General features: G+C 41.6%; 1 protein-coding gene across 1 annotated transcript in view; it reads left to right on the plus strand.

Annotated features, from left to right (window-relative positions):
- The window catches only part of MYO5A (myosin VA), a gene marked incomplete at both ends in the record, with an annotated part of 97,523 nt that overhangs the window by 60,297 nt on the left and 16,112 nt on the right, over window positions 1-21,114 (plus strand). The window contains 14 exons of the mRNA XM_084268129.1: window positions 1,417-1,578; window positions 3,461-3,558; window positions 4,216-4,302; window positions 4,401-4,509; window positions 5,993-6,204; window positions 7,014-7,170; window positions 10,654-10,893; window positions 11,419-11,667; window positions 13,172-13,265; window positions 13,990-14,138; window positions 14,865-14,978; window positions 17,130-17,273; window positions 18,046-18,099; window positions 18,541-18,768. Of these exons, the coding sequence (XP_084124255.1) occupies window positions 1,417-1,578; window positions 3,461-3,558; window positions 4,216-4,302; window positions 4,401-4,509; window positions 5,993-6,204; window positions 7,014-7,170; window positions 10,654-10,893; window positions 11,419-11,667; window positions 13,172-13,265; window positions 13,990-14,138; window positions 14,865-14,978; window positions 17,130-17,273; window positions 18,046-18,099; window positions 18,541-18,768 (2,097 nt within the window). The remainder of the gene's footprint in view (window positions 1-1,416; window positions 1,579-3,460; window positions 3,559-4,215; window positions 4,303-4,400; window positions 4,510-5,992; window positions 6,205-7,013; window positions 7,171-10,653; window positions 10,894-11,418; window positions 11,668-13,171; window positions 13,266-13,989; window positions 14,139-14,864; window positions 14,979-17,129; window positions 17,274-18,045; window positions 18,100-18,540; window positions 18,769-21,114) is intronic.

The following is a 21,114-nucleotide window of genomic DNA, read 5'->3' on the forward strand; positions in this document are numbered from 1 at the left end:
CTGGCCATCCTGACCCCTCTGAGTCAGTGGAAGAAGATGGGCTACATCTCCTTCTGGAAACTGCGTTCTGCCAGCTACAGAGGCAATCTGTGGTGATCATGCTGCTAATCCAACAGACTCACTGATTCACAGAATTGTAGGGGTTGGAAGGGACCTTCAGAGATCGAGTCCAACCCCCCTGCCAAAGTAGGGTCCCTAGGACAGGTTGCACAGGTTGACATCCAGATGGGTCTTGAATGTCTCCAGAGAAGGAGACTCCACAACCCCCCCCGGCAGCCTGTTCCAGTGAAACTCGGGTGAGGTGAAGCTAAGCTGTGAGACTCCTTTTTCAGTCCAGGAATTTAGGATATCGTTACAGCATTCATAGTCATGATATTGTGCTGGAGTGCTGTGCTGGATGCTCCTGAGGAACATTTGATGCCTTCTGCTGGCCCATCTGGCACAACCACAGAGCACAAGTACCATTATGTTGCGCAGCATGTTTCACTGGATATCCTGCATGCTCACCAAGTTTTATAAGGCAACACCAAGTTTTTTATTTTTTAGGTTGTACTTAGCCCAAGCACTTTGTAGTACTGAAAATTGAATGCTCCTGTCTCTTGGGAGAAAAAGCACAGATGCTAGATAAAAGATTTTTCATTGACAGGTGGAGAAGTTCAGATTTTCTTACCCTTACAATGCTTCTGAAGAGTCACTAGAAAGACCTGGTGGTGTTATTTTTAGGTACAAGTTACTTCAGAGCAGCTGTTATGTATGGGTGTATCTTGTAGCCGTTAGAGAAAGGGAACCGGAAGCCCTGTGTGGTGGTTTGAAAGCTGTTTCAGGTTTTTCCTCCACTCCCATTGGCCTGAGAATAGCTGTTCAGTCAGATAAATATGGCTAGTGGCGGTTTTTAGTTGATGGTTCCTCCCTTAACTTGTTGATTTCAATTTAGAGTGATAAGGCAGGAATTTTCTTTGTTGCCTGCTGGGTTATTCGTATTCGGTGTCCTAGATATTTCTCAACCACAAAGGAGTCTGCACCACCTGGAATATGAGGAGGCCCTGTTGTTTCCTTCTTAGATCAAAGCAGCCATATATAATTGCAATTGGTATTTATGAAGCTGCTGTCACCATCTTAACAGTTTCACATGGAAGGTAGTGCTGGATCTATGAAAAAACCCTCAAATCAGAGTTTTATCTTCAAAAGGACGCTCACTGATCAAACCCACAACATTTTTAGCATTAAATCATGGCTCTCCCACTGTACCACTAGCTTGAATACTTTTTTTTTTCATTTGTCCCCATGTGGAGTTGGACAGAACCACAGTGCTTACAAAAACTGAGCCTGGGTTCTTAAGGTAGTTACCTTAAGCACAAACAGGTGCAATCAATTGCTGAATTCTTACCCTCTCTATTTTTTCGGCTGTTACACCAGTTCAAGTTGCTACCAGAACTCTTCCAGGATGAGGATAAGGTCCTCAGCCCCACATCAGCAACCCCTTCAGGACGCGTGCCTTTGTCTCGAACGACTGTAAAACCAGCCAAGGCCAAGCCAGGACAAGCCAGCAAGGAGCATAAGAAGACTGTGGGACATCAGGTGAGCTTGAAGATGCAGTTCTGTTAAATAACCTCTCCCTCTGCCTCATAGGTACCAGGGTGTGCAGAGGCTCCTTGGAATCCCTGTCATTTTGAGACAGGTGCAGCTTATGGTTTGGAGCAAACGTTCTCTAATTACTGACATGTTTATAGGGCTGCAATTTCAGGGAGCTCAGTTGTTATTGTGGTGCCAAAACCAAAACTCATGTTTTTCAAAATAGACTTCACATGCTGGATGCTGAGAGGCTTTGAAAACCTTATAGTGGGTCTTTCTGATCATGTGCCAAATTGTCTGACTCAAATCAGAAGTGGGAGTTCGGTCTCCAGAAAACCTGGTTCCAGTTATCAGTGGGCTAAACATAAAAACATCCACGGGTATGTGCCAGAATTAAACTGAAAGTATGCAGATCAGCATGGCTGGAGAGCTCACTTCTGCTCTGTTACTTTCCACTCAACAGATTGAATGGCTGTTTTCCCAAAATGGTTATCTCCCCAGTCAGTGCTTTGTATGTGACAGATTGTCCCTCAGACCATACATAGGAGCCAAGGGGAACATTTTTGACAGTTTAGTACCTAGTTTTTTATCTACCTGCCAGACTACTCCTCTTTGCTGCTTGCCTGGGGCTTCCCGGAGGTCTGTGTACATAGCTTTTTTGTGTTCCTGTAGGACAGCCTGGAGTATGAATTAGTTCTTGGGGAGTGTAAGTTCTTTGTGTCAGGGTCCCCTGCCAATTCTTGTAGCCGAACCAGCTGCATCTCTTGGGTTCTCAGAGTTCTGATAACATCACCACAGCAGACACAGCCTTGAGTGGCTGTCGATCCCCTACCAAAGATGTTAATGCAGTGGCTGTGTGATGCCATGAGCTAGTCACACTGCTGCATGGCAATTGAAGAATTCAGAGGAGGTTTGGATAGTCATAACTTCTCTATAACCTTCCCGTACAAGCTATGTCAAGCCATGGGTGGGAACAGGAATGGTTACTGATGTCACTGTACAGAATGCAAATCTGCTTGGCACTTGTTTGTGGTACAGGCTGCAAATTCCAGTCTTCTGCAGTTCATGCAAGAGAGCCCCTGCCCAGTTATCTTTTGAATTTGCGCTTCATTTCTGATTGTGCACACAGGCAGTGCCCTGAGGCTGATGGAGGCCTAACAGTTCTGTTGTGGTGTTGGGGGTACTCTCATACTACTGCTATCAGTCAGCCATGTATATTAAATAATAAATTTTAAAGAAAACTAATATAAAAGCAGTTTTTATCATATTCCATGTAGAAATAGAGGTTGGCTTAGAATCATGAGTTCTTGATCTGTTAGGGTATTCTGTGGTTAGAAGGTTATACTGCAGTAAGGTACATATTTGCGGTCCTGTTACTTCTTTAAAAGTAAAGCTCTTAAAACTCTTGAACTTTCAGTTTTCAGTAGGTCTGGAACTGGGATCAATGGACCTGAATAAATTGGTCCCTTTTATTTTTAATCACTTTGTTGATTTAAATTTTGTTTACGATTAGATAGCTATTTAGTAATATGCCATGAGGTTTAGTCATGAAGAGATGGATTAGACAAAGATTAGGGTTGATGAGGCAGTCAGAAGCTGAAAATAACTCAGTCTATCCCATGGTTTTGCCATTTATCAAATACTGATGTGGGAGCTTTACTTCTGCAAAGCATAGTACTTAGAAGTCTTGCTGTAACATAGTTCACTCCAACATGAAATCAGAAACTAAAATCTATTGCCATAACAAAACCAAGCTGGTGTTTATTACCAAAAGCATTATTAAGAATAAGCAATTATTCCTAGGTCCTCTTCCTGAGGTTATCTCAACCATGACTGAGATTATTTAGGCTATCCCCTGATATTTTTCATTTTTTTTTCTTTCCAAAAGTTTCGAAACTCTCTCCACCTGCTGATGGAAACCCTGAACGCTACAACTCCACACTACGTGCGCTGTATTAAGCCTAATGACTTCAAGTTTCCATTCACGTAAGCTGGTTCATGTATGGTTCCTATAGCCTGGGCGTGGGAGGGAATTGCCTGGGTCCTTGGGAGCATCCACGTTGTCCTAGTGCTTGCTCACTCAGGAGTGGTGTGTCTCCTTTCTGTTGTTGTGGACTCATTCATGTACAGCAGGAGATGTTTTGGGATCAATAGAGGGAGAATACTTCCTGATGAATTTTGTTTGCCTTTATGGTGATACATGAGGAAAAAATGCCAGCGTTTTCATTGCTAGCTGGTTTGTATGTGACTGGCAGCTTGCACTCCTGGAGTTCATTTGACATTTGCTGGAACTTGCTATTGCAGATTCCAGTGTCTTATTCCATATCTTTTTTTTTCATATATGAACTTGCTTAGACCTTTTCCCAAAAGTGTGCAAAAAATCTGGGCACACAAAACTCCCATAGCTATTGGGCAGGTTGTTGGGAAGCAGGACAGGACAAGCAGCTTGCAGCAGCTGATGGGATCAGGCTGTCCTCTGCTGTCACTGGGTTGCAGAACTCCTAGCTGGACTTGTTAACCACCTGTAACATCCCACCCCTGCTTCCCCTCCGGCCACTCCTGCCCTGGGTGTGCACAGGGCCAGAGGTTCCATGTCATGCAAAATGAGCCCCACACCCACAGGCTCCTTTTATTCCTGCGTAGGTTTGATGAAAAGCGGGCAGTGCAGCAGCTGAGAGCTTGTGGTGTCCTGGAGACCATCCGAATCAGTGCAGCTGGCTTCCCCTCCAGGTCTGTGTGCTGCTTTTTAGATTGCTTTCAGCTGCAGTTCTTATTTTTAACAGAATTATTCATTGCTGGGACTGACACTGTCTCTGGTTTTGGGACAGGTGGACGTACCAAGAGTTCTTCAGCCGTTACCGTGTTCTGATGAAGCAGAGAGATGTCCTTAGTGACCGGAAGCAGACATGTAAAAACGTCCTGGAGAAGCTGATTCTGGTACTAGACTTTGTGCTAAGACCCTTGGAATGAGAAGGAGCAAAGACAGTCCCTCCCTCCCTCCCTCCCTCATAGCCACGTTCTATGCTTCTGCACAGTACTGAACCACCAGTATTAGCACAGGAACTGTAGAATTTCCCTGTGTGTCACAGGAAAGGAAGACAGTCGTTTTAAGTGTGGGTTGGTTGAGGGTGAACTTAACGGTGTCTTCCTTAACAGCAAGAGATACTAACCATACCTTGAATATGCATACTTACCTGGAGGTTTTCTAAGGTGGGGATGTTTCTGTCTGTGTGTCTTTCACGCTGCTCCTTTGAGCTCCTGTGCTGAAGTTAACCTCTCACTCCTTTTATCCTTGTGACATTGTGTCCCTGCTTAGCTGTCCTCATACCTCAGTGGCATCTCACTTTGCCTCCTGCTTCCCGGTGCAGCCCTGCATTCCCAGGCTGTGCTATCCACACCAGTGGCATTGTACCCCAACTGATGAGGTCCTTGGGGTTCATTAAAGCCCCCTCAGTGCACAGAAGAGGGCAGGCAGGCTACAAAGAGGCAGTTTTTACTAGCAGGGGTTAATTGAGACTTAGTCGGAAATGTCAGGGAGGGAAAGAGAGAGACAGAGTTTGCTGAAGATGGAAAAGCAAGAGAGCTTACCTTGCTGAAGTACGGTGACAATGTTAGTTAGGGTGTTTATGGAAACAAAAATAAGTACTCTGCAGGCAGCTTGGGGCTTGGCTCTTTAACTTCTGTGTCATTGGGTGGACTTAACTAAAATCCTTTGGTTTATATGCATGTGTCTGTATTTATAGTGTTACTGTATAGAGTTCAATGTATCCTAAGCTGTGGCTCTTTGACTGCTGTGCCTTTTAACTTGACATCAATCAACAAAATTAATTTTTTTCAGTGTACCTTTGCATATTGTCAGTTTTTCCCTCCGAGGAGTACTACAGCTTAGAGAGACAGAATATTATTCTCTTACTGGTTTAGTTCTGAAGTTTCAGATGTACCTGGACAGCAGTTACATCCTTGGTTCTGGCTCAGTCCTGATGACAGTAAATGATGTGTACATGTTTGAAGCCCCAGCTGTTTTGTTTGTACTCTAATATGGCTGAAGATGGACCATTCAGGGAGGTCATCTACTATTTAAGCAGGAAATTGTACATGTGCATTGCCTGTCTTGCTTTCATCCTCTGGGCCCCTTCATCACCTCTTACAGTCTTTGTTGCATTGTTGTCTAAGCAAAAATCTCACGTGTCTCCTTTAGGCCATGCTTGTGGCCTTACTGTATTAATGTGTTAGCAGGATCCTACCGAGGAAATACTCTCCTCCAGTACTTAATGTAAGTCTAGGTTTACTTGAAATACTACACCACTAATTTTGCCCCTCTACTAACAGTACTTCCATTTAGCTCTTCATGCCTTCTTTTTTTTTCTTGGCCGCTAACATTTAATGCTGTACCTGCTCCTCTTTTTACCTCTGAAAATAGGACAAGGATAAGTACCAGTTTGGTAAGACAAAAATATTTTTCCGGGCTGGTCAAGTAGCCTATCTGGAAAAAATAAGGGCAGATAAGTTGAGAGCTGCCTGTATCCGCATCCAAAAGACGATCCGAGGCTGGCTGATGCGAAAGAAGTACGTGCGTATGAGGAAGGCTGCCATCACCATTCAGAGATATGTCAGAGGCTACCAAGCACGATGGTAAGCAATGCTCGTGGGAAAACCCACACTAGCCTCAATTCAAACCCTTTTAAGTAGGACATTGAAATGTGATAGGTTTGTGCTCTCATTCTGGTGCTGGCTGAGAGGAAACGATTTTCCAGGGAAATGAAGGAAATTGAATGTAACGAGTGTGGCTCTCCTGCCTGGTTTTGACCTTCCTGAGAGGACAGCAGCACCTTGCTGTATGATGTTTAGAACAGCATGTCGCTAGCAGGAGCAGGGTACAAGTAGTACTGGGAGGCATGTTGCAGGTGAGGGCAAGCAGGGCTCTTGGCTGAGTCCTCACTGCCCAGTCTCCACGTGCACTGCCAGCAGGGCCTGTCTGTCCTAGAGAAGCTAAGCTGTTCCTTACCTAGGGTGCAGCTGTGAAGGGAGATACATCAGCCAAAGTCTTTTACTTGAGTTGACTTCTGAGGAGTGGCCGTGGAGAGGCCAGAGAAAAGAGCAGGCATTGTTCAGCCTTCAGAAAGAAGATTATGTCCAGATGCTTTATAACTGTCACACTGAGAGGGCCAAGAATGAGCAAACATTTTCTAGAGGTTGAGGTTAGGCGAGGAAGTCTGGAAGGTGGCTTAGTGGAATAGATTTAAAGCTGGAGAGCAGGTGATGAGAACGTAAGAGGAGTTTTATCTTGTGGGCTCTATAGTACGGTTCTCTAAGGAACAAAAACATTTCTTGGAAAACCTTGTAAGGTTTCTGTTCATTTGCTATTGTGTTGTGGTGCCAGATGGTAGTAAATTACAAGTAAGGAAGTGACAGCAATTATTTGTAATCTTTTTCTTGCTTAGCTATGCCAAATTCCTACGAAGAACACGGGCTGCCATCACTATTCAGAAGTTCCAGCGCATGTATGTGGTCCGCAAAAGATACCAGTGCATGCGAGATGCTACTATTGCTCTTCAGGCTCTCTTAAGAGGTTACATGGCCAGGATCAAGTACCAAATGGTAAGAAATTACAATATTTTACTTCTTTACTCTTAACTTTATTTCCACGTGTCTCCAGGATAAAGCTGCTCAGTGGTGTCCCCCTTGGGTATCTGGAATGCTTGTGTGTGTGCTGTTAAACATAGGGCGCAAACAAAATACTACAGCGTGGGTTGAAGGACATCACCTGCAGATTACAAAGATCTGATGCTGCAGTCAATGAACTTGTCATTTTAGACATTCACATTTTCACCCAATACGGATGTAGCAACTCTTTCAGTACAGTGAGTGGAGAATCTAATAGGGATTTACAGGATTTCTTTTGAGACGACTATTTCATTGGTTATATTGTCAAGGCACTTAAATGCTGAAAATGGGCTTGTGTGACTGTGCCTCCATGAATCCAAATCAGTATTGTTCTCATCAATATACACATGGGATGCATTACTACCCCTACTCGATCCCTAATTTCTACAGTTCTGAAATGACTGATGGAATATAATGAAGGAGATTAATGTTAGCGAAGAGATGCTTACAAAATTAGGAAATTAAACATAGGGTTTTGTGGTGTTTGTTTTTTTTTTTTTAACTGTATTGATGTTGGTTTTGTTTTGGAGAGAAATGGATATAATCTTGTCCTAGTGACACTGATAATACTTTCCTGATTGCACTTGATAAAAAACCTCAAACAAATAATTGAGAAATTAGAATTTGCTCTTCAGTAGTTATAGGGCTGGAAACAGAATTATGATTCAGAAGGTTAGACTACAGAACACCAACGTGTTTCATGTCACTCTTGTCTACATGAATTGTAACTAGGCTCAAAAGTCTGAAAAGTTAGCTGACAGAGTTCCGCTTTTCTCCCAAGCTGGTAGATACTAGAGCCAGGTAGTGCTTACATTCCACATGTTTCTCCTTTATATTTGAAGGTTTGGTGTGTTTTTCACTTGTTTTAAAAATGCCTGCATGGTCACATATGAGTGTGTCTCGGTGACAGTGGTGTGACATACACTAACCAGAATGTTTGGAAACAAATAATCCCTGACAAGACTTTGAGGAGTAAGATCTCCATGCCTGACTCGGCTGTTCTTTAGTCTGGGTATCTACTTGTCTTTTTATTCAAAGTCTTAGCACTTCCATTATTGCAAACCATCTTCTATGTTGTGAGATTATGTCAGGTATGGTTTTAACAGTGATCTGACAGATCTGAGACAAAGTGAGACGTGGGGCACAGCAATGTGTGGGTGGAAAGCCACCCTTAGGAAAATGAGGATGGTTCTGTGTTCCTGAAGGTAGTTGCATGAGTGATGCACATCCCACCTGTCCTGTAGCACAGAGTTTTATAAACATGTTATCTTCCCTCTTGATAGAGATGGCAGATTTCCAGAGGGGTCCCCATTAGGGGTGGCCAAACTTGCCTGCCAGGGAATATCCCCTTGAGTAGTGGGTTGTTTACTGCAATAAGAAGAGTTCTGTATCCACACCTTGGTGTGCTTTATATATGATATACTTCCAAGGTGGAATTTTATTAAAGCTGAAATACAGGGGAAGCTAGAGAGAGAAGCACAGGCTCTGCATGACACAGGAAGATAAACACGGTTGTGCTGAAGTTCATGGTGAGTAAAACCCAAAGGTCACCCAATGACAGCACACCTGGGCTGAGCCCTACATCTGCAAGTAACACACGGTACAAGTGTTGTTCGTTAGAGTTGTGAAAGGTACCTGTTGTTGTTGTTGTTAGAAGAGAGGGCATGTGTTGTACTCACCTGACTAATACAAGGAATTTAAAATGGTTGAATCATCTGTTTCACACATCCTGGGGAAAGCTTCTCCCCAACACATTGTGATGTCCTCTTCAGCTTGACAAAGAGTTTAGTTCCTTCACGGCTTTTACATAAGCTTTCCTGGGAAATCACTGGTAAATTGAGTACCTTTTCTGATACTCTCATCTGATGTTGGAGTGGCCTGTTTCCTCACTGGATTGCATGGGTATGAGAACTCACTGGCAGATGAGGACCATCCCAGCACAATGGAGGTATGTTATGGGACTTGTTGCTTTCAAACTTTCATTGAAGATGTTGTTGAAAGCTACTTGTATTTGAGCTGTTCAGGCACCCATGGGTAACCTGAAGGTGTTACTCGAGGAGGAGCCAGGAATGCATGACATGCACTCAGAAGGACTTTTGCCTTTTGACCTTGCAGTACTTTTGAGAGAGCTATTTCCTTACCTCAGTGTGCTATTTAGCCAAGTGCAGCTGTTTCAAGTCTCTCACTTTCTTCCTTTCTTTCTTTCTTAATGATAAGGGAAGAAGTTTGTGTATCTTGTAGTCTTGCCATGTTGTTAGTGAACCTTTTAAATTCATTGATATAGATGTGCAATGCTACTAATGCATTTCAGTTCATTTGCTAAGAAGTATAAAAGGAAATAAAATTGTTGTGACCTTACTAGTTTGTCTTATCAGCTTTGTGGTAAATCACTGTGAGAATGTGAACTGTATATGATCTTTAAACTATCAAATCCAAGAGGTAACGTAAAATCCTAAGTAGTTTTGTTCTTTAGAATAAGCTGTTTAATTTGCAGAAGCTTTACTAAGTGAACTCTGAAGTTCTCAGAATCCTAGAAGGCTTGGGGGTTTGGGCAGGCTCTCCGAGCACAGCTGTGGTCTGCTGGAATTCATGTGCTACACACCTGGGCCATCCTTCAGTTGGTTGGTGAAGGATACAGAAACAATACACACTGACAAAGGTTGCTGCCGTTCATGACTGTTCTTTCATTAAAAATTACTTTTTAAAATTATTGTGGTGGGTTTTTTTTTGTTTTGGGGCTTTTTTTATGCCCCAAAGCTGTAGTTGACATTTCTGCCATGAAATAAGTTGGAATTATTACCGTATGAAACTTCTGATTAGAATAAATGGAGATTTGACCATGCTGGCAAAATAAAACTGACTGGAACTTCTAGTTTGATCAGCAAGACTGCAACTGCTGTTTTTAACAGCTGCTACAATTTACTCTGGGTTCTAGTGTGTACTGACTGCATATCGAGCATGGCAATTTTAAACTTTGTATTGGTGAATCCTGTGCAGCGTGTGTCAATCACTCTGAGATGTTTCAAGGTAAAAGATGCAGTGAAAAAAAAAAAAGGATTGTATTTGTAATCTTGCCAACAGGTACCATATATTTTTGTAATTAGCTTGGATCTGACATCAACACAAGGGAATGCCTGGTTCTTCAGTGTACCTCCAGTTCTTTCCATGTTCTTCCTTCTGGTTCCTTTTCATTTTACTCCCTGCCATCTTCCATGTTCCTGTCTTCTTTTCCTCTTCTTTCTTGTTTAAATTAATACATATTGATTTCTTGTAACTCTTCACCAGAAGCTTCTCTTTTCTGAATAAAGTGTCTCTGTGTGTGCATCATCTTTATACCTCTCATTATGGGGTCACTTTAACTGAGCAGGTGTAGTTTGCAACTCTAATACCCCTTGTACTGTTTTTTCTTAACTGTAGATGCTTCGGGAGCACAAGTCTATTATTATTCAGAAACATGTGAGAGGCTGGTTGGCTCGAGTGCGCTACCGCAGGACCTTGAAGGCAATCGTTTACTTGCAATGCTGCTACCGGCGCATGATGGCCAAGAGGGAGCTCAAGAAACTGAAGATAGAGGCCCGGTCTGTGGAACGCTACAAGAAGCTTCACATTGGCTTGGAGAACAAGATCATGCAGCTGCAGCGAAAAATTGATGAGCAGGTAAAAGCTTCTTGGCCTCGGGGAAATATTTAGAAGTCTTGTTTTACCTTTCCCAGTAGCACCATGGGCATTCACAGGAAAACACACTGAATTTTCGTTGTAAGGTATCAGTTCTCTTTTCTGCTGAAGTACATTGATAGAGGAGAAAGGGAGGCCACAGTGGAGCTGGAGCAGTAAAGCATCTGTTTGTGTCTCTCAGCAGCACTGAGAGAGAACATCTGCTTCCTTAGTGTCAGTATTTCATTTGAAGCATGGCAGTTGCTCTGTCTAAGGGGAACGTTAAGGCGATCATGTTTGATGCATGTGGGATCCCTCCAATTTTAGTTCAGGATGTTGATGTGCAGGCTTAGAGACTGGACTGTTCTATCACCTCCTTAGGCAATTCTGCAAAAAACAGACTGGAAGTTTTTGGAACCAGGGAACCTGTGGTTTTGCTCCCATGACTAGGTATATTCTGTAGGGAAGTAGAAGGCTCCCTTAAACCAGAACTTCTCCAACAGTTGCTATGTGTTGTGTTTTGCAAAGAACAAAGAGTACAAATCCTTGTTGGAGAAGATGAGCAACCTGGAGATCACTTACAGTACGGAGACAGAGAAGCTGCGGAGTGATGTGGAGAGGCTTCGGATGAGCGAGGAGGAGGCTAAGAACGCAACCAACCGTGTCCTCAGCCTTCAGGAGGAGATTGCCAAGCTCCGGAAGGAGCTGCACCAAACTCAGTCTGAGAAGAAGACAATTGAGGAATGGGCAGACAAATATAAACATGAAACCGAGCAGGCAAGTGTCCAGTCTCAGATGTGGGATATTTGTAGGGGTCTGGTGTCCACTTGTGTTTTGCCTAGGCTTAACTGCTTCAGTTGTGCAGCTCATAGTTTTGCAGTATTTTTAAGCAATGTTGTACCTGTACAATGCTAAATAGGCTTCATACCTAAATAGCTATGCCTATGGTAGATGAGTATACTCAATCTATATATTCTTTGTAAATATGTTTTCTGTCTATTCAGATACTGATACTGAAAATGTTTGTAAATCCAAATACCTAAGCTTCCTCAGTTGGAGCTACCTCATTCGTAAAAAGAAATCATTTTACCTACATAGAGAGTATAGTCACATAGATATCGAAAGTCTGTCCCATGCACAGTATTCAGAGGTACCTGCTTCTATCCTGCCTCGTTTAAACAATTAGCTTGTTCAGCCTGGAGAAGAGAAGGCTGCAGAGGGACCTCACTGCAGCCTTCCAGTACCTAAAGGGAACATACAAACAGGAGGGGAATCAACTTTTTAAAAGGGTAGACAATGGCAGGACAAGGGGGAATGGATTAAAACTAAAGGAAGGAAGGTTCAGATTAGATATTAAGGGGAAATTTTTTACAGAGAAAGTGGTAAGGGGCTGGAACAGGCTGCCCAGAGAGGTGGTGGATGCCCCGTCCCTGGAAGTTTGTTCAAGGCCAGGTTGGATGGGGCCCTGGGCAACCTTGTGTAGCTCCAGGCCTGGAGGCTGGTGGCCCTGCCTGTGGCAGGGGGGTTGGAGCTCTATGATCCGTGGGGTCCCTTCCAACCCATGCCATTCTATGATTCTAAACACATGTATGTGCACACAGTCTAGTTCAACAGGTTTTGACTAATCCCGTATCTCTGCTCTGACCATCAACATAGCAAAACAGGGAGTCTCCTGTCCAGTTTATATGTGGCTAATGGTGCAGGTTTCAAATATTGGAAGATCCCTTCCATCATGTTGTGGTTCTGCAGTGATACATTTCAAGATCAGATAAACATAAGGAAAAATATTAATTGACTATGTGAAAGGAGTGCACAGTAACCAGAATCAGAGACAAAGGAGTAGCTGGCAAACCAGGGCATGGTTAAAATGGCACAATATTTGGGCAAAGGCAAAATGTTAGATTATGGCGTGACCCATTACAATGCAATGTAATGTACAACAGAACTACCAAATTTGTCCCTATTTTAGGAATGTTTCTATTTTATGGAATAAATTACATCTTTAGGACTTCACTGAAAATTATCACGGCACAGTGGATTGGTTCAAGGCAGTTTTGGCATCTGATCAGAAATGGAGTGCAGAACACACAGGGCAATCTGCAGTGGGACATATTTAATACATGAAATTTGTGAAATGAAGATGTCATAACTTAGTTCACTGATTTCATTCTCTGAAGGAAAATTTAAGTATTTGAACTCCTACAACTAGGATGTAGTTGCCTTTAGAGCTACCAGTGAAAGATGAACTGCATTCTAGCTGAGTATTTTATTATCTCTGTAGCTGGTATCGGAGCTGAAAGAGCAGAACACGTTACTGAAAACTGAAAAGGACGACCTGAACCGCCGCATCCATGACCAGGCGAGGGAAATAACAGGTTGGATCTGTTCTCTCAGATTTCCTACTTCGTGATACTTTGTAAAGCAATACTCTTCTGAATAGATTGGGATAATTTCCCATAGTTTGCATTGCTTTTTTGTTTAATGGTTTCATTTATTTATTTTAAGAACTCACATGAATCAGAATTATTTACTCTTTGAGTTTCCATGAACTCCTATGGGTTTGGGGTCTGTCTGGTGACAATGACTGTTAAAATGTATTTTACTTTGCAAAGAAGGTGGCTCTGATATTTAATACAGTTAATCTGCTGCAGCTCTTCTGACTGCTCTGACTGCACAGACAGCAGTCAGGAGAGCATGCCTCTAGATGTGAAGGATGGAGGATGGAGGCAGCCGTGATGAGGGGGGTCAGTGTGCTGGAGGTGTAAAATGTCTCACGTTTTGCTTTTTACATAACGCAGCACTGGACTCATACCCCTTCTTCCTCCCTCCTGGCATTGCTAATGCAAGGGATTAGCAGGATAACTAACTTGACTGGGCGAACCCTTCTGTGGTTGGAAAGACCAATAATGCTTTGGTTCTTCATAAGTTTGACTTGGTGATTGCTTACAGAAGCACAGGTACTACACACCAGCTTCAAACAGCAGATTGCTTCGCTGTCTGTGTTCCTGGTACAGACACATGCCTGTACCTCCAGGATGAATGCATTGCATGGTATGTAGAACTGGAGTTCTCACTTTGGATTCCTGTTCTCTATGGCAGAGACGATGGAAAAGAAGCTAGTGGAGGAAACGAAGCAGCTAGAGCTAGATCTGAATGATGAACGATTACGGTACCAGAACCTGCTGAATGAGTTCAGCCGTTTAGAGGAGCGCTATGATGATCTCAAGGATGAAATGAACTTGATGGTGGTAAGTGGCTAAACAGCTGAGAAATCAAAAGCTGTTCACAAATGGGTTTGCACAGAATCTTGTGGTTAGTCATAGGTTAGTAACTGATTCTGCTGTCAGCTGTGTGGTGGTGACCCATACCTGAAAAGAGAATTTGTCCTTTTAAATACTGATTTAATTAGACTAGCTCAGCCAAAGCGAACACATTTAAAATTTGTGGGTTTTCTTAATAAATATTTTATTTTCAATTTTGTGAAGAAGGCTAAATTTCGCTAGTGCTTATTGCATGTGCCATCCACCCTTATTTTGCCCTGAAGTTATCCACATGTGCTAGGGTTGTTTGTACCACATTCATTCAGTGTTAAATTTGGAGTAGTTTAGGAATATTTTATGTCTCAGAAAGAAAGAATCTTCCTCAGTACAAATGTCTGGGAAGTTAGGGAATTGCTGCCTCTGCTTCCTGCAAAATGGGCTTTTCTTTCCCCCAAAACACATTGTTGCTGATGATTCTGCTTTCTGCAGCAATACGTGATGGTAGTGTAGGATCTGACCTGTCTCTGCAATTCGATTGTGAACTACATCTTGTAAGCTTTAGGTGACATAAGAGACCAGAATCAAAAATCTTTCCTTATTAATCATAATAGCTGTTAAATAGCACCAAATATTCCAAGCAAAGTTAGAGGTTGTGAAGTGACAGTTGGAGGGAAAACCATATAGTAGTACTGATTTGTTTTGTTTGCGCTCCAGAACATCCCCAAGCCTGGACACAAAAGAACGGATTCAACTCACAGCAGCAATGAATCTGAATATACATTTAGCTCTGAGATCACAGAAGCTGAAGACTTCCCAGTGAGGACGGAGGTAATGTTAAAAAGCCCCCACAACTTCTTACTGATCTATGGCTGAATTCTTTCCCATCTCTCTCTTCTCATACATGCCTGTGAACACCATATCCTTATATTGAGATATCCAACGCTTTTTCCATTTACTTTTTGAAAACAGCTCGTTCTCTAGTTAGTTGTGGTCCTATGTAAAAAGACTTTGTGAAAGTATATTTGAATTCCTCTGTATTACAGTAAACATAGACTAGGTACTTGGCCATCCAATTGATTTGCTTCTGTGAAACATTCGCTTGCCAGTTTTTGTCAGCACAATCACTTTTTCAACACAAAGCCAGAATTCAGAAAGCCAGTGAGTCTTCTTGAGAAGTCTGTGTGCTGTATATTCAAGGATTAACAGTGGCAAGGTGGTTAGCCACATCCTTAGTAGCTACATGGAACATGTTCCCTGTTTGGAAGAGAACCCCATGTTGGTTCATTTTTCCTCTATTTCATAGAGACGAATCAAACTCCCAAGAATGTGCCATTTGTTTGCATGTGCAGTGATACAAATCCCAGGATACTTAAAAGTTTTCAGAAAGAAGACTCTCTTGATTCAGCTAATGAATAATAATAATAATGAAGAGCAATTTGTGGTGCAACTCCAAGCCATTCTTAATATTTTCCAAGATAGCTCCTCCTTTTGGTCCCTTCCACAAGAAGAGGGACTGCTAACACAGCAGAGAGTCACCGGTTCAGTGGTCAGACTGTGCTTGGCAGTTTGCAGATACACAACTTTTTCTGTGCATTCTAGAGATCATCTTAACTGTGGCCATCGCACAGCTCCCTCCATTTGCCCTCTGTCTAGGTCAGTGATCTCCACAGTTACAGCCCGTCATTACTGTTTTTGAAAGCCTCCACAGAAAACTATTCTCTGCACACACCCTGACACACTGGTGCTGACACACACTCTGTGCAGACTCTTTCATAATTTGTCTTCCCACTTATGTTTTTCACCTTGCCTAATGGTTTCAGAAAGATGCTCCTACCTCTCGTGGATAGACAGGGAAAGGACAGTGCCACTACCTGTAGCTGGATTTCACATGAGAGCCAAATAGTATCTTTTCCTTCGGCTAGTAGAGTTACCAAATTGCTGTTCTTAAGCCAGCTTTGTTTTTTAGAATATAAATTTAAAAAAAACTAACTCATACAGGAGTGTGAATAAATGCAGCACTGAGATAATTAAATCTGTATGTGTTTGAGCCCTTAAGACTGCAAACTCCAATTTGACTCTAAGCTGACAATGTAGATGAACGATACAAAATACATTAAAAAGCAGGCTTCATCTCAATGCAAACCAGTAAAGCCAGAAAAATCAAAGTCCTTTCTTTTTCCTGAGCTGTTGGTGTGGTTTATGACTCCTTCCCCTCAACAGTAAAGGGAGATGAAGTGGAAATGGCTGTGATTGCTTGTCTGCTACAGTCGTTAATATTAATTTTCAAGTTCCTTTTCTAGGCTTCAGAATTTTATGGTACACTTCATAGTAAATGCTTTAATCTTCTTGCTACATAAAGTACAAAATGGCTGATGAACAATTTCTGGTGCACCTTCAGATTACAAACACTGCTCCTTGCCCAGAAATAGTGTGAAAGCTGGTGGATTAGGCTTGGAACAGGCTGTATAATTAGCATAATACAAAGAAAAAGGCATAAAATATATCTTCTGGTACTTATTTCTGTCACATCCCTCTAAATTAAGCCATAAATCTACAGTCAGCAGAGATATTTCTCTGTAGCTGAAGAATTTACTGTAGAAATAATTTAAAACTAAAAAACCCCTCTATTTACACTTGTTTCCAGGTGAGTCTAACCACAGACTTTTTCTCTCCTTTCCCCCTTCAAACAAGTAAGAATAAAAGGTATGCTTAATTATAGACCTCCTGTCTGCTAGGTAGTCTCTAGTGCTTTCTTTTGCTAGGCTTAGATACGTTTTATTCTAGTAGATCCTTTGTAAAAATAGTGATCGACGGCTGATGAATCATTTTAGATGCCAGTAGTCAGCTCTCAGAAATAAGTAACAGTTCTCTGCGTTCCTCTCTTTCCCCAGTCTGTTTCCCATCTTTACTCACTGTAGTGCTTCCTCCTGATGTGGAAGGGGAATATTTCTTGACTTCCTTCTGTCCTTTCTAAAGCAGGAACCAAGTGAGAAAAAGGCACCTTTGGATATGTCTCTGTTCCTCAAGCTGCAGAAACGGGTTACGGAGCTGGAGCAAGAAAAGCAATCCCTGCAGGATGAGCTGGACCGAAAGGAAGAACAGGCTCTCCGCGCTAAAGCTAAGGTGGACTCCTTCTACCTGATCAAATGCTGATGCCAGAGTATCCCTTCTTGTGATATAGCAGCTGTGTGAATGCTGACTGGCTTTTACTAAATCCTTACCTTCCTCTAGTACTTGTTTTATTTAATGGCGAGTTTTATGCCTGGTGCTTAGTACCAGGAGCTCATTATTTAGTTTCCAGGGTCCTTGAGATCCTCTGAGGAAGTTAACAGGAACGAAATGTGCTTAGGACTTTGCTTAAGGGAAAAAAATAAAAAGAAGATAATGCTGTTTTTATTAAGGAATAGCAATATAGAAAACTACCTAGCTGGCGAGAACGAGTTGTTCCTTTTGTTCATTCTAGGCAAAATAACAAGTGTTTCAATCATGGTACAGAACCAAAGTGCTGGGATTAGACATGTTTGGCAGATTTTATTTGAATTCTCCATTGATGTGGTTTCCTGAAGTATTATAAAAAATGACATCAGTTTTAGCAGTTTATTATTACTTTTTCACCAGTGAATTTCTTGAACATCCTGGGTTTCATCCTGTTCTATTACCAATAACAGTAGCGTGATTTTTGCATGATTATTTATAAATAATTGTGTGTCATAAGTAAATTAAAGGAGACAATGTCAAGATTCAAACTAAAGCACTAGACAGTACCAGAATGAGTTTTTTCCAGTTTTACAGGAATATAATTTGATGTCCCTTTACTTTTCCTGTCTCAATTAAATTTAAGAATAGAAAGAACTGGATTTTTATTTTTCACACTTGTGTCTATTTTTTTTTCTAGGAGGAGGAAAGGCCTCCAATGAGAGGTGCAGAGTTGGAGTATGAGTCGCTCAAGGTAATTCTAAAATTGAAGTTGCTGTGTTAAAAGACTAAAACTTTTATGCATACTTTAAAAGAAACTAGGAAATATTTCCTAGTGTCACTGAATGCTGCAGAATCCTCTTAGCCTGCTGACAACTGTTTGTTGGAAAATTGATTTTTTTTTCGGTGGGTAATAAGAGGAAAAACAAGTGGGTAATTCTTTTCCCATCAGCTCTGTGTGAATCATGTATGTGTGTTTTGATTTTGCACTTCAGTCAAAAGGTTAGCCCCATTAGTGAAATCCTCCCCAGCACTATCCACCGTAGTCAAGAGGCCAGGGATACAGGAGAGGTTGAGTGATTTGTTGCAGTTACTCATGGGGGTTTTTTACCATTTTTATCACTAGTTTTGTACCTGTGGTTTATAGGTACGTTGGAAGGCTGCTGGATGACAAAATTGTCCCTATTTCTTGCAGCGTCAAGAACTTGAATCTGAGAATAAAAAACTGAAGAATGAGTTGAATGAGCTGCAGAAGGCCCTCACAGAAACGCGATCTCCAGAGGTAACTGCTCCTGGTGCTCCTGCATACAGAGTCCTCCTGGATCAGCTGACTTCAGTAAGTGAAGAACTTGAAGTACGCAAGGAAGAGGTCCTCATCCTGAGGTCTCAGCTTGTTAGCCAGAAAGAGGCTATTCAACCCAAGGTAAGTAATAGTCAGCAGATGCACTGTGCAGTGAAGTTACATTGCATCTCTGACATGCTTTTTAATTTCACAGCACGCTTGAAAAAGCAGAAAAAAAAATTGGTCTGGGTTTGGAAGCTTTTCTTAAGTGTAATCTGTTGATCTATAATCTGTGATTACTGCACAAATTGTGTCAGTCCAAATTGAGAGACTTTATCAATAAACCAATTTGGGGTTTGTCACCCAGCTCACATGTAAAGACACCATATTGACCACACCAGGCTGGCAGATACCAGTGGTCTGGCCAGGATCTCCACAGATCCCTTTAACAGTGCAGAAATCTCCTTTGGAGCAGTATCATTTCTCTAGTGAGTATGTAGTTTGGTTGGAAAACTTACAGTAGTTCTCAGGAATTCTTTTTAACTAGTGGTTCAGTAGGCGGTACAAGGAACCATTTCTTCTAAATCTATGCAGGGTCATAGGTGATCGTAAATCAGTAACATTTCATAAAGAGGAGCTATGAAGTTACCTAAATTCTGTATTACTGCTTGATAGGTGCTATGTGGTTATGTTGAGAAGAGTGTGTTACAACCACCGAAATACAAAAAATACAAAAAAAACCCCAACTCTAATTCTGATGAGAAACTGGGGGAGGTAATAGCTATGAAAATAAGAGTCATTCAGCCTGAAAAGGTGTCACATAAATCCCCTGAGCTCTTCTACGTGAAACTAGTGTTTCATAACCGCAGCAAGGAATGAACCAATACGTCATCTTCCTTTGCTCCTGTGGTTATGTTCCTATTTGTCCTAAATAGATTGAAAGTCTGTGATGCATGTCTTGTTTAAATGGTTAAGTAAGCAAACCTCATTTTTCTGTAATATTCAGGACATTGTAAAGAAATACTTGAATAGTAAATCCTTTAATAACTTGCACTCAGCAATGGTGGGATACAAGTTGTTGTTTTTACTGTAGTTATGAGTCTGAGGGAAATATGAAGGTGACCCATGGGATGGCTGATGGCCAGCTTGCAGCTAGCTCTGCTGGTTAGATTGGACAGCTCCAGCACAGGCAGATTTTTTTTAACGATTTGTTTTTCTTCTTTCTTGCCTACCAATTTGAATGCCAGGAGGATAAGGTACATATTTTCTTCTACAGTTATAAACCAGAACTCTTAAATGCTAAAAAAAAAAACCCCTCAACAATACTTGTGCTGCTATTTCCTCACCTCTCATAAGTAACCTACGTGTGTTTGAAACTGTTCTTGCACTTTACTGGTATTGAAAAACCTTTTCCATTATCCTGTGTCCCCCGCATTCCCATCTTCCCACTCCTTGCAAGGGAACAAGTTACTTCCAAACAAGCAGATTTAACAATTTTGAACTGTTGGTTTACAGTAACCTGAACATGAAAGGAGAGGTTCAGAAGTTGGTCTTGTCGGCTCAGTGTATCTTGCCGAGTGCGTTGGAAGAGCAGCACTGTGATTCAGGAATCAGATCTCTGTTAATTTGCAAAATCCATAAATTTCAGGAAAAAAAGAGTCCGTTATGAAGAACTACTTTACAGTGTTTCATTATCCTTGTCATGCAGCAGTCATTCAGGACTCATGTTGTGATTGAGATAGATAGTGCTGAATGTTTGTTTCGAAAATGCAGTTGAACACATAATATTTAGGAGTACAAGAAACTGAACTGAGTCTAGATGAAGGCTTTTAATTCAGATGTTACAACCACAGCAGGTAGGTATTCTTGAAGATATAAAAGTCATTGCCGTTTCTTTCCATTAGCACTACAATACTAAATCTGTTCACACTGCTAAAGCTTGAATAGATTGGCAAGTGAGATACAGCAGTTTTACCGTGTAATAAAGTGAAGATAAAAACCCTCAAAGATCTCATAAGGATGTTTGGAATAATTATTTGAGGAGCTTATGTATTTCATTGGTTTTCATATTAGATAACGCAGATCACAGTAGTCAGAGACCTAGGCTTCAAAATTTGTCTGCGAAGTTGTTATTGTAAATCCTTGGCAAAATTTTACTTGTGAAAATAGTGTTTGATTGTTTTCAAAGTCAAAAAGTCAGAATTCCATCTCTTATGTCCATTAGAGTCCTGTGGTTCCCACTGTAATTATCCACAGCAGTGAATCAGATCAGAGTAGCCAAGGTGACTGTAAACATCTGTAAAGTATTTCGGGTTTTACTGAAGAAAAAGCTGAGGTGCCATAGTAAACATTCGAAACTGAAATAAAATGTTAATCTGATGAGATCTAGCTTTAAAAATCTCAAGCCCTTGTAAATTATTTCCTGCTATGCCTACGTAATTCAGATGTATGAAGGGACCATATTTATGGGATTTGAACAACTACGTG

The sequence above is a fragment of the Gallinula chloropus genome, assembly GCF_964237585.1.
Source record: "Gallinula chloropus genome assembly, chromosome: 9".
Taxonomy (NCBI): domain Eukaryota; kingdom Metazoa; phylum Chordata; class Aves; order Gruiformes; family Rallidae; genus Gallinula; species Gallinula chloropus.